Below are 10,970 nucleotides of genomic sequence, written 5' to 3'. Positions count from 1 at the left end.
TTCTCTGCCCCTATACGCCTACCCGACAACTCCGCTCATTAGGAGCAGGCCTCCTCGCTGTCCCCAGACACAAGAGAGCCAGAATGGGGGGTAGATCCTTTCGTACTTTGGCGGCACATAAATGGAACTCTCTCCCCCTGAGCTTAAGAGTGGAAACATCGGAGCTCATCTTCCGCAGGAAACTTAAAACATTCCTCTTTCCTAAAGAATAGCCCCGTCTTGTCTGACTGACGGAGCAACTAGCTCTTCTGACAGCGCGGGGACACACTGACAGTGTAACCAGGCGCTATACAAAATCAGAAATAATAATAATAATAATAATAAATAATAATAATTTCAGTTAATCTGCCCTGAGTGCCTTCGATATGTGCTTTAGACTCAACCCAGTCCCAATATAGTGACTCAATCTGTTGTCTTTTGTGGGTTGAAGGACAGGCGATGCTATGGCCAGGGAGGCCTATGCTGGACATAAGGCTTTTAACATATTTGATCCAGCATATTTTATTTGCAGTGTCTAAGGCACAGACCTCCTCAAAGCCGCAGGGTAGGATGACAATTCCGGGCTGGGGACCATCCTCTGCCAGAACAAAAGGCGTAGCTTCGCTAGGTTACTGATAGATTTGATGCCCATATCGAGCAAATGTGGGCAAAGGGGGTTGATTTGCGGGAGAGAGGTCAAGTTTCTGAGGAACTTATTCTCCAGGGTTGTCACGTCACTTGCTCTTTCCATATCCCACAGCTCGGCTCCATAAAGAGCACTGCTCACGGCCTTGCAACTATAGAGTTTCAAATCTGGTGCAATAGGCTTGGTGTAAGAAAGGCAGAGCTCCTTGCGCAGAGCCCCGGTTGCCTGGGAAAACTTTAGATAGGAATTGTTGAGATGATGCTTCCAGGCCATATCCTTCAACAGTTTAATTCCCAGGTAATCAGAGGAGCTCACTCTCTCTAGTGGAGTACAACCTAGGAACAATTTTCCCTTGAAGGACTTTTGGGGGTTCAGTCACATGAGCTTAGTTTTGGATGTATTGATTTTCAGCCCCCTCCTATCGCAGAAGAGCTTGAATTGATTTAAAAGTTTTTGCAAGCCCATTTGGGTCTTCGAGACAAGAAGGGTATCATCTGCGAACAGGAGGGTGGCGATTCTCTGTTTAGCTAAAGAGCGTTTGTCTGCAGGGGTTGCTGATAGAAGCTCAACAACACTGTTGATGTAAAGTGAGAATAAGTTTGGGACCAGGACACAGCCTTGGCGGGCCCCATGCTGTACTTTAATGGGGTCGATAACCTGACCCTGGCTGCCCCATCTATCCCTGGGAAATTTCTCTTTGTGAAGCCTGAAAGAAGTGTAGGAATACTCAGCGGCATACGCATAACCCTGAGCATCCGCCATAACTTGTCCCTGGGAACGAGATCAAAGTCAGATTTGAAGTCTATGAATGTGATGTATCAGCTTCCTTTACCCAGCAAAACTACCTTCCAATAGAGCATAAGGAGACTTAAGACCTGATCGACTGTGCCGGTTCTCTGTCTAAAGCCTGCCTGGAGGGGAGAGAGGATGTCATTCTCCTCTATCAAATCCGAGATTTTCGCTACAAGTGATCGACAGAAAACTTTCTGGGCACAGTTGATCAGGCTAATTGGTCAATAGTTGGAAGGGTAAGACCTGTCACCCTTTTTGAAAATGGGAACCACTTCCGCCCCCTTTCAAGATTCTGGGATCCTCCCTCCACCTGCGATGTCATTAGCCAGGGTCAGAATGTACGTTGCCCTGTTTTCCCTATCATAGCAGAAGAGGTCACCTGGGATGCCATCCTGCCTATGGGCATTAGCGGGTACAAGTGCATCCAGAGAAGTCATTATTTAGTCTCTGGTGAATAAGCGATCAAGTGATAAATGGAGTGGTGCAGGCATTACTGGTTTGTTATAAGAATTTTTGGGGATTGAGTAAAGGGCTCCAAAGTATTCTTGCCACTCAATGGCTGGAATATTGTTGGGCAGGGGTGGGGACCTTTCGTTGTTGCCCTTACCCACGAGTATTCAAAACATCCTTGCATCTGGGTGCAGGATGGATTCCCCACGCTCTTCCCACCTCCTTTCATCCCATTCCCTCTTAGCCTTGTGCTGCGCTGATTTGTATTGGCCCCTCAGTTCACGAATTAACAGGATGTTCTTTTTCCTTAAGGCTAGGGACAGATGTTTTTTCAAGGATCTACACTCCTTAGAGAACCATAGGGTCGTTTTGGTCAGTTTCACCTGGTTGGGGCGGGCCTTGGATAAGGTAACAATAAAGTTTGTCGCCAAGTGGTCAAAGAACGAGGAATGTAAAGCACTGCTGTTAGTTGGTGTGATCTTGTCACTTGCCCGGGCAGATAATACCCCTAGGTGGATTTCGAGACCACATTTTAAAATACTAAGTTTGTGTTTGTCAGCCAGGATTGTGGGCTATTTGAGCCAGCGGTTGTCATTTGAGGGAGTCACCGCCCCTGTGGCAAGGAGACCAGGAACTGACCTTTTCTTTTCACCCCAGGGATGTTCGATTGTCGGGCTAAGGGGGTTCTGATCGCTCTTGCATGCCTGGGTTATAGACATGTCTAATACAATGGGCCAGAACACAAGGTCCACAAGTATGTAATCTATCCTGCTTGACCCAATTGGTCCAACAAAAGTAATTCCCCCTCTTTTGTCGGAAAGGGTCCCTCCATTTAGAGCCCGTAGCCTATGTGCAAGTGTTAGGGAGTTCAGCTGGAGGGCTGCTTGTGACTACTTCTTTATTGGAGGTAACTCCAATGGAGGAACCAACCACTTGTTATCCTACTCGTTAACTTCGAGGATGTCTTCCCAATCAAGGGGCTCGAAAGTTATGTTGAAGTCACCTCCTACAATTAAGGGGTAAGCAGCCTGTTTTGTGTCTAATACCTCATCTAGGGCCTGCAGAGTTGGTGATCTACCTGCTCTTGGGCTCCTTGCATAGACACTTGCCCAGTCGGCCTTTGAGAGTAACCCAGAGGATTTCGCAGGTATTAGTAGGGAGCTCCTCAGAGACACAATTGAGTGCAATGCTAATCAAAATGAGGATCCCTCCAGAAGGACGGCCATGGTTGGAAGGGATTGCCAGTTTGTGGAAGGTTAGGAAGCCTGGGATGAAAGTGGGGGTCAGGCTCTAGGTTTCTTGCAGGATACAAATCTCATGTAGGTTAATAAACTTGAGCCAATGCGGGAGATCTAGTTTCCCCCTTATTCCCGCAACGTTCCATGAGGCTATTTTTAGTTTCCTTACATCTAAAGGGAGTGATGGATTGGTAGTGGTGGGTATCACAGCAGGTTGTACCATATGGCTAGGCGAGTGGGTATATGTAATCCTATCACCAGCCTGGACGTCATCTCCCAAGTATGAGGCAGAATAAGCGTGTAAGGGGGGATGGCTGCGAAGGGGCACTAGCTTGTGCTCAGGGGAACAGCCTTCTGGGCCCGTATGCGACAAAGGGAAGGTAGCATCTTGATCGATGCTAGAAGGACACACACATTTCCCTGGGGACTCTAGTGCCAATCATTCATTCTGCCAAAGGGGCGAGAGTGATGTGTCCCTGGGTGGCGCTCCTGTGGTCTTGGGACTAGGCACACAGGGAAAGATGTTCATTTTCAGTTGAATATTGGTAGATGGTGGGGAGCAAGATCTGGCTTCCAGGGCAACTAAATTATGCACTAGGCTTTCACTTGTGAAGGTGAGTTCTACTGCATCAACAATGTTATTATTCAAGACACATCTTCTTGACCACAAAATATGGTCCCTAATCACTGCTAGGCAGCCCCTTACATGCCTGATCCAGTGATTGGCTTTGTTCTTAAGGTCTTCCCCCGACTCATGTTCGTTGTTAGCTTTAGGGACATTAGTCATGTATATGGTACACTGGGAGGCATAATGAGGGATTTGGCAGGGCCTACGAAGTGGGAACACCTCACTGCGGCCTGTGGTCTGTTGGAATGGTTCTTTCACTGTGGCCGCCATGGGCCCAGTCATCCCCTTAATGTTTCCCCTGGGGCCAGTTTGAAATGTATCATGTGAGGCTAACATTTAACAGAGATCCCCTTCATGGCGACCAGAATTGCAGGTCAATGGTGCAAGGTTGATAATAGGAGGGTTACATTTTGTTTGGTGAGTTACAGGTGGTGGGCTGGTTAGGTTTTGTAAACTTGGTTGTACCCGGAAAACCCAGGGGTGGTGCTGTTTCCATACCGCTATGATCTACAATTATGAAATATAGTTTGGAAATAAGAATATTCAAAGCCCCTACTGTTTCTTTAAGGGCTAGAATTTCCCTCTGGACTTCAAGGTTTGTTGGTGATATTCCAGTGTCCACCACCCTGCAGTGGCTGTGGTCATTTGAGTGGTTTTCTTTGTGATGTGAGAGTGAGTCGAGGTGCATATCCAAAGTAATCATTTGATGTATTCAGTGTATATATCTTTCTTATCTCTTGCAGGATGTCCCATATTATTTGCTTGAGTTTTATCTCATACTATTTGCTGCTTGTATTTCACACTCATGCATTTAACTGTTGCATTTACCAAGTGTGTTATTATTGCTTGCATATATAAATATATATCTCTATCAGTGTTTAATTTGTAAAATTTGAAGTGCAGGTGCTCAAATCTTTGTCGGAGGCCACACCTACTTTTTCTTTGGCTCCACCCACTTCCTCCACTGGCTCCACCCACTTCCTCTATTAGCTCCACCCACATCGTCAACTGGCACTGCGAAAAGTCAGATGAATTTCAGCAAGGGAGCCTGCCTTCCTCATAGTAAGGTTTAGATAGGAGGTTCCCCTGCCCTGTGAAAATTTTCAAAAAGATTAAATCAAAAGTGCATTTAAAGCACAATTTTGAAATAAATTAGATAAAATCACTAATGCATTGAAAAGGGACAATTACAGTGCTCTATGTGCTAATTTGGGGAAAGGACAATGCTGGGGTAGGGTATGGCCTTTTTAATAGAGTCTATGAGATCAAAGATACAATGTTTACATAGCTTATGTGACAAAATAAACCAAAATGTTGTGAAAACAAACACTAGTCAAATCAGAACAGATAAGCTGAATAAAATCATGAAATACACTTGAATGAGTCACTGTCACTTCCAGTGTCCGAAGGGGTTTGGGATTCATAAAATGCAGAGTTAAAGCGATTACTTTTAGAGAAACAATTAAAAAAGATGATTAACAATTGGGCTTGCTACTATAACTTACTCCCTGGCATGGAGCTATATGTGCATTTATTAGACATTCTGAATAGTATAAAACATGGAACTTAACTGGCGTTTCCCAATGTAGTTCTGTATCATACAGACAAGACAGAGATTAGAAAAGAGGCATATATATTCAAAATATGACTTTTTAATTAAAGATTTGTATATTAACAAAGCACAGACAAATGTCAACTCCCCCAACAGTCTTATAGGTACGTAAGCCAAAAGAATAGGTAGTGTCTACCTGGGCAGTTTGAATTTCTGTATCTCAGGTCATACCCATTAGTGCAAAATGACCATAGTACCATACAGAATATAAATAAAGACCAAAATGACTCAAACTAAACCATAGATAAATACAGTCAAATAAATACATACATGTTCTAAAATGAAAAACGAAAAAGAATTGTCTCATAAAAACAAAATAAATAACATATATAAAATATAACAATATATATAACATCCAAAAAAAAGGAAGAGACATAAATATAACAAAATATTAAATAAATTGACACTATCAACAAAGTGTTATAATTTCAAATAAATAACCTATATAAACTAGAACAATAATGAAATACCCAAACACAGTAAAGCCTAACTTTTTCAAAACATTGCAATGACACGTGTTTTGTCAGTTGGAATTGGCTAGCATCTATTTTTCTAGAAATGCCCACAAACAGTTTAAATTGCTTGAGCATTCCAAGTCTTCCTCTTTCCTTGCTTTACTCCTAGTGTCATCAGCTGCTCTTCGTCCTTTTGCAAGCCATGACTGAACACAAGGGATGGGGTTGAATCTCTTCAATGGTGGGCCAACAAGATTTAAAAACATTAAAGAACATGTTGTTTCAGTCAGCAATGATGCTCTTGTAGATGTGCAAATAAGATTCATTTGAGAAAAGCCAGGCTCACATTCTGCAGTACTGATTGCAATAGTGTGTAAGACCATCAAAAGCTCCTTGAACTGCCTTTTAATTTCTTTCCCTCCAGATTCCTTAAACACTCTGTAAGCATGTATAGTCTCTCGACTGGCAATGTTGAATCGTTTACACAGAGACTCAATGTCACTTTCACCATAAAGAACAGGTATCTCATCAGGCCAGTACTGTTTGTATAAAACTTTCACTTCGCTAATCAGTGTATCATACTCAGCCTTTTTGTCAGTCGAATTAGTACCTCCTGTAGACAACAAACGATGTCTTACATTTTCTGCAAGACTACGAAAAAACTGTCCCTGTTCAATGATTTTATCAGTGGTCTTTCCTTTGTGCAGCATCACACCTTGGAATATATTTTCTTCTATGCCCTTTTTACACTGTGAGAAGTGGTTCCCTTGCCTGTCTACCATTGCCTCAAACACTGCAATTTGCCGACAAATAGCTCGATGAGCATCAATGATTGTAGACTCACGTTTCTGTAACTCGAGTGATAACTCTGATAACTCCTGAAGAGCATCATACATGAGCCCAAGATTAGCAACAAACTGGATAGATGATAACCGCCTTCCTAGGCCTGTGTACATATTTCGTGTTGAACTGTCACGGGAACCATCATCAGCTGCTCTAGTAAAGTGCTTGTAGAGGGCAGGGTAAGCATTCCAAATAGCCTCCACTGTTCTGAAGCTTGATGCAACCCAACGAGTATCTAACACTAGACTTATTCTGCAAAGCTGAATGTCTAGAGCTTCTGCACATTCTTTCAGCTCCAAACGGTTTTTAACAGATGTGGCAAATAGAGAATAAAGCTCATCGAGTACGTTTTTGAAATGATTTGTAGCGCCAATATCTTTCATGACATCATGAACGGCAAGTTCCAGGCGATGTGCTGAGCAGTGCCAGGCTACAATATTGGGAGAGATTTTCTCTTGCAACCTCTTCACAACACCACTGTGGCGGCCAAACATCACAGAAGCTCCATCACAGGCAACAGAAACCAGGCATTTGGAGAGAAAGTCCTCACTTATGTTAACTGGATCTTTTTTTAGTGCGGATAGTAAACTGTTTACTATGCCGTCAGCTGACAAATCACTCAGCTCAATGAGGTCAACAAAAATATTAGCTGGGGAGTCCATGCCAGGTAGCTGCATTCGCATGTACACAATTAAAGAACTTTTCCTATTTAATGCAGTGGCTTCATCTAGTAAAAGACTTACTTTTGGGGAAAGTTCAATAATTTTGGCAAATATCTTCCTCTTCATTTCTGAGGCTATGTGGCGCTGTATGTTTGAGCAAGCTACATTGGAGTGCAAAATTCGCCCCATATCTAGTCCATTCAACTGGTGACAGTCTATCTCGGTTTCAAAACCATACGCTGGCCTGTTCCACTTTGCTTCCTTATAAGCTACTCGGAATATTCTGGCTGTTGCTGACATTTGTAAAGATTGCGCTTTTGCAGTTACTTTCAATAAAGGATCTTTTTTTGCATTTTCTAAGATTTTTAAAGTTGTAATATGAGCCTTGCTTTGTGCATGTTCTCCAATCTTTTTCCTCAATGATTTCTGCTGCTGTTCTATATTGGTGCCATATGCCTTCACAGTAGACTCCGTCCATTCTTTGGACAATTTCATTCCCCTGGATTTCTCAGCACCAAGATCACGGACTTGGCGACACACAGTTCAGTCAAGGTTAGGGCCTTTTACAATTAACCACGGATGCTTGCGTTGGAAATATATTTTTTGGTCATGTTTCCAACCTTTAGGAAGAATGCCTTTCCTAAAAACTCTGTCTGAATGTGGTTTCAGTGATATGTTAAACTGTTTGCTAGTGCTTGGTGTTTCCTCTGTCTCTGTATCAATTTCCACAGCATGATGCTGCTCATCTCTAAGAGGACTATCTTGTGTCGTTTCTTCTGTAGGGGTGATAACGCTGCTGCTAGTAGTGGGGTCACTCTTATCTAGTGCCTTCTCTCGCACTTCTTCATCTTCCTTGTTCCCTTCATACACTGGAAGTACATGGTCTTTTCTAGCAAGTTTGCTTGCAGGCTCCTCATCATCTTTGGGCTTAAATTTTGTGAAGTAGCTTGAAATCTTCTTCTGTCCAGTGTGTGACATTCTAGGGAAGCAAAGTGAAAGAAAACACGCTAGACGTGCGAAGTGCGATGTCAATTCGTCTAAGTAACATGCACAATTAATATTTATTTGCAGTTTGCACCAAAGACATTTCTGCATCTGCACATATATTACCATCCGTGACTGACTACAAGTACAATCCAAATGGATCCTCCTCCTACTTTGCCCACCCAAATTCAGGCCTTTTCCAAATCATACCCCTCCCTGCTTGCCCTGCAGCGCTCACTCGAAAGAGACACAAAGTCTATACAGTTTGCCTCAATTTTAAGCTTTGGCTTCTGGAATAGCAAAAGCAGGGTAAGGTGGCAGTGTGCACAGTTAGTTAAACACTGTGATTCACAAAAATGTATTAATTAATTGACACTCAGGGCCGGACTGGGAACCCAAAGCAGCCCTGGCAAGTTTTGTTACACCAGCCCCTATACGGTGCATAGCACACAAGCACAGCAAGCGTAATGACTGCCACAGGTGTTTGCATGGAGGAATTCTCCCCTCAAAAACATTTTGCAAAAAGAAAAAACAAAATGGTGCACAACACATTTTCCATTACATATTTAGCTGTATCAACTTTCAAAGCATAGTAAATCATAAATGATGACCTGACATAAGCACCCAGGCCAGAAAGCATGGAAATCTCACACTCATAAGCACTCAGACAAGGAAACATGGAAATGTCACACAAAGGCACCCAGGCCAGAAATCATGGAAATGTCACACAAAGGCACCCAGGCCAGAAAGCATAGAAATGTTACACAAAGTCACCGAGCCAGGACAGAAAGCATGGAACCGTCACACAAAGGCACCGAGGCCAGAAAGCATAGAAACGTCACACAAAGGCACCCAGGCCAGAAACCATAGAAACGTCACACAAAGGCACCCGGGACAGCCGGCCAGAAAGCATGAAAATGTCAAAGAAAGGTACCCAAGCCAGTGGGGCTGGAAAATTTTCAGAGTGTTGGTGCTGCCCTCAATGTTACATCACTGAATGAAGTCATGAGATTGAGAAAAATGCAAACATCACACACACTAAGGACAAACATAGCAAATGAGCCTTGCCCATTCCGGCGGAGGTGGTGAGAGTGTGGTATGTTGCAGTGGAGCATTTAGAAGCCCACTACTTGTTGAGTGGTGTTGGTGAACTCAACTGTATGAACCAAATCTTTCCACAATCCTAAACTCACCAACCCCAATTGCCTCAACTTCCTGCTCTATCCAGTGCTGTGGTAGAATACCTGCATATCGGCTGATGCTTTGGACAGTTGAGTAGCTTTGATGGGAAGAGGAGGTTTCTGAGGTGGGAGTATCAGGCAAGTGACACTTCTCGGGCTCCCTCTGTGCGAGCCTTCAGGGAGAATCCCTCTTCATTACTACCTCCCTGACCCTGGACTCTGCAACGCACTCCCTTACAGGCTTGTTTATCCCGGTAAAAACATAAGTAAAATCACCTTCAAACTTAAAACATTGAATATAGTGGTAACTATAATTAGCACGCACTTCAAAGTATGTTCCACAGTAGCCCTTATGACCCCGACTGCTAATTAAATAAACAAAATCAGAAAGGCCATGACAGGGCCGGCTTCAGCGCTGATGCGAAAGTCTTTTTTGGCGTCGCACCAATAATCTCTCTCTCCGTAAATAACCTTTACTACCACCTTCCAACAGTGCCCCTCATCCCTCCATGCCCCCCCCTATTGACATCCTCCTCAGATTGCCTCACTGCCACATGCCACAAGTGCCCCTCATCTCCCCATAGCCCCTCTCCCTCATGACCTCCTCCTTGGATTCCCTCACTGCCACCCTCCACCAGTGTCCCTCATCTCTCTGTAGCCCATCCCCCTCATGACCTCCTCCTCATGACTCCCTCACTGCCACCCTCCAGCTGTGCCCCTCATCGCTCCCTCCTCCACCCCATGACCTCTTCCTCGGATTCCCAAACTGCCACCCTCCAACAGTGTCCCTCATCGCTCCATAGCCCCTCCCCCTATTGACCTCTTCCTCAGATTCCCTCACTGCCACCCTCCAACAGTGTCCCTCATCTTTATGTAGCCCCTCTCTCATATGCATTTCATTTGTTGTATAGCGCTACTCATATCAGTGTAGTGTGTGTCAGTACTTTACACCACTCACACATTATACGTAGTTGTCCGTCCGGCTGTGACAGGGGACCGGGCCTGCAACGCACCTCCGGCGTGTGGGGTGGGGGAGGTGTCCCTATTCGGGCGCCAATTATGTGTTCAGCAAGTTGTGTACCTTGGGCACTTGCTGTCCAAAGGGGGGAGACAGCTCACACCTGACCGCATCCAGTTAATTGTAAACATGCCACCACCCAAGACACAAAAGGAGGTACGGGCCTTCATAGGCCTCACTTCGTACTGTAGACAATGGATTCCCCAATATGCATTTCTAGCAAAACCACTCATTCAGTTGACAACACAGGAGGCAGCGACATCGACTGTCCTCCCTTGGACTCAGGAACATACACAAGCTTTTGAAGACTTAAAGAAAGCCTTATGTCAAGCACCTGTTTTAGCGACACCATGTTACAGTAAGCCTTTTACACTTTTTGTTACAGAACGTGAAGGTACTGCCTTGTCAGTACTCACTCAGGAACAAGCAGGTTCACACAAACCGTGTGCTTACTTTTCTAGCACATTAGATCCAGTAGCCCA

At 44.2% G+C, this 10,970-nt stretch overlaps 2 protein-coding genes across 2 annotated transcripts; both read right to left on the bottom strand.

Moving 5' to 3' along the window:
* Positions 1-5,889: 5,889 nt before the first annotated feature.
* LOC146805822 (E3 SUMO-protein ligase KIAA1586-like) lies at positions 5,890-6,644 on the bottom strand. The gene has a single exon (XM_085620552.1). It carries the CDS (start codon positions 6,580-6,582, stop codon positions 5,890-5,892), a length of 693 nt encoding a protein of 230 aa, XP_085476678.1. The 5' UTR covers positions 6,583-6,644.
* On the bottom strand, positions 6,587-8,283 carry LOC146805821 (E3 SUMO-protein ligase KIAA1586-like). The gene is made up of 3 exons (XM_085623824.1): positions 7,926-8,283; positions 6,695-7,832; positions 6,587-6,593 (listed from the first exon to the last, which is right to left on the bottom strand). Exons 1-3 carry the CDS (start codon positions 8,281-8,283, stop codon positions 6,587-6,589), a joined length of 1,503 nt encoding a protein of 500 aa, XP_085479950.1.
* Between the last annotated feature and the right edge of the window lie 2,687 nt (positions 8,284-10,970).

The sequence above is a fragment of the Triturus cristatus genome, chromosome 8 (genome assembly GCF_964204655.1).
Source record: "Triturus cristatus chromosome 8, aTriCri1.1, whole genome shotgun sequence".
Taxonomy (NCBI): domain Eukaryota; kingdom Metazoa; phylum Chordata; class Amphibia; order Caudata; family Salamandridae; genus Triturus; species Triturus cristatus.
This window is presented reverse-complemented; position numbering and strand designations above follow the sequence as displayed.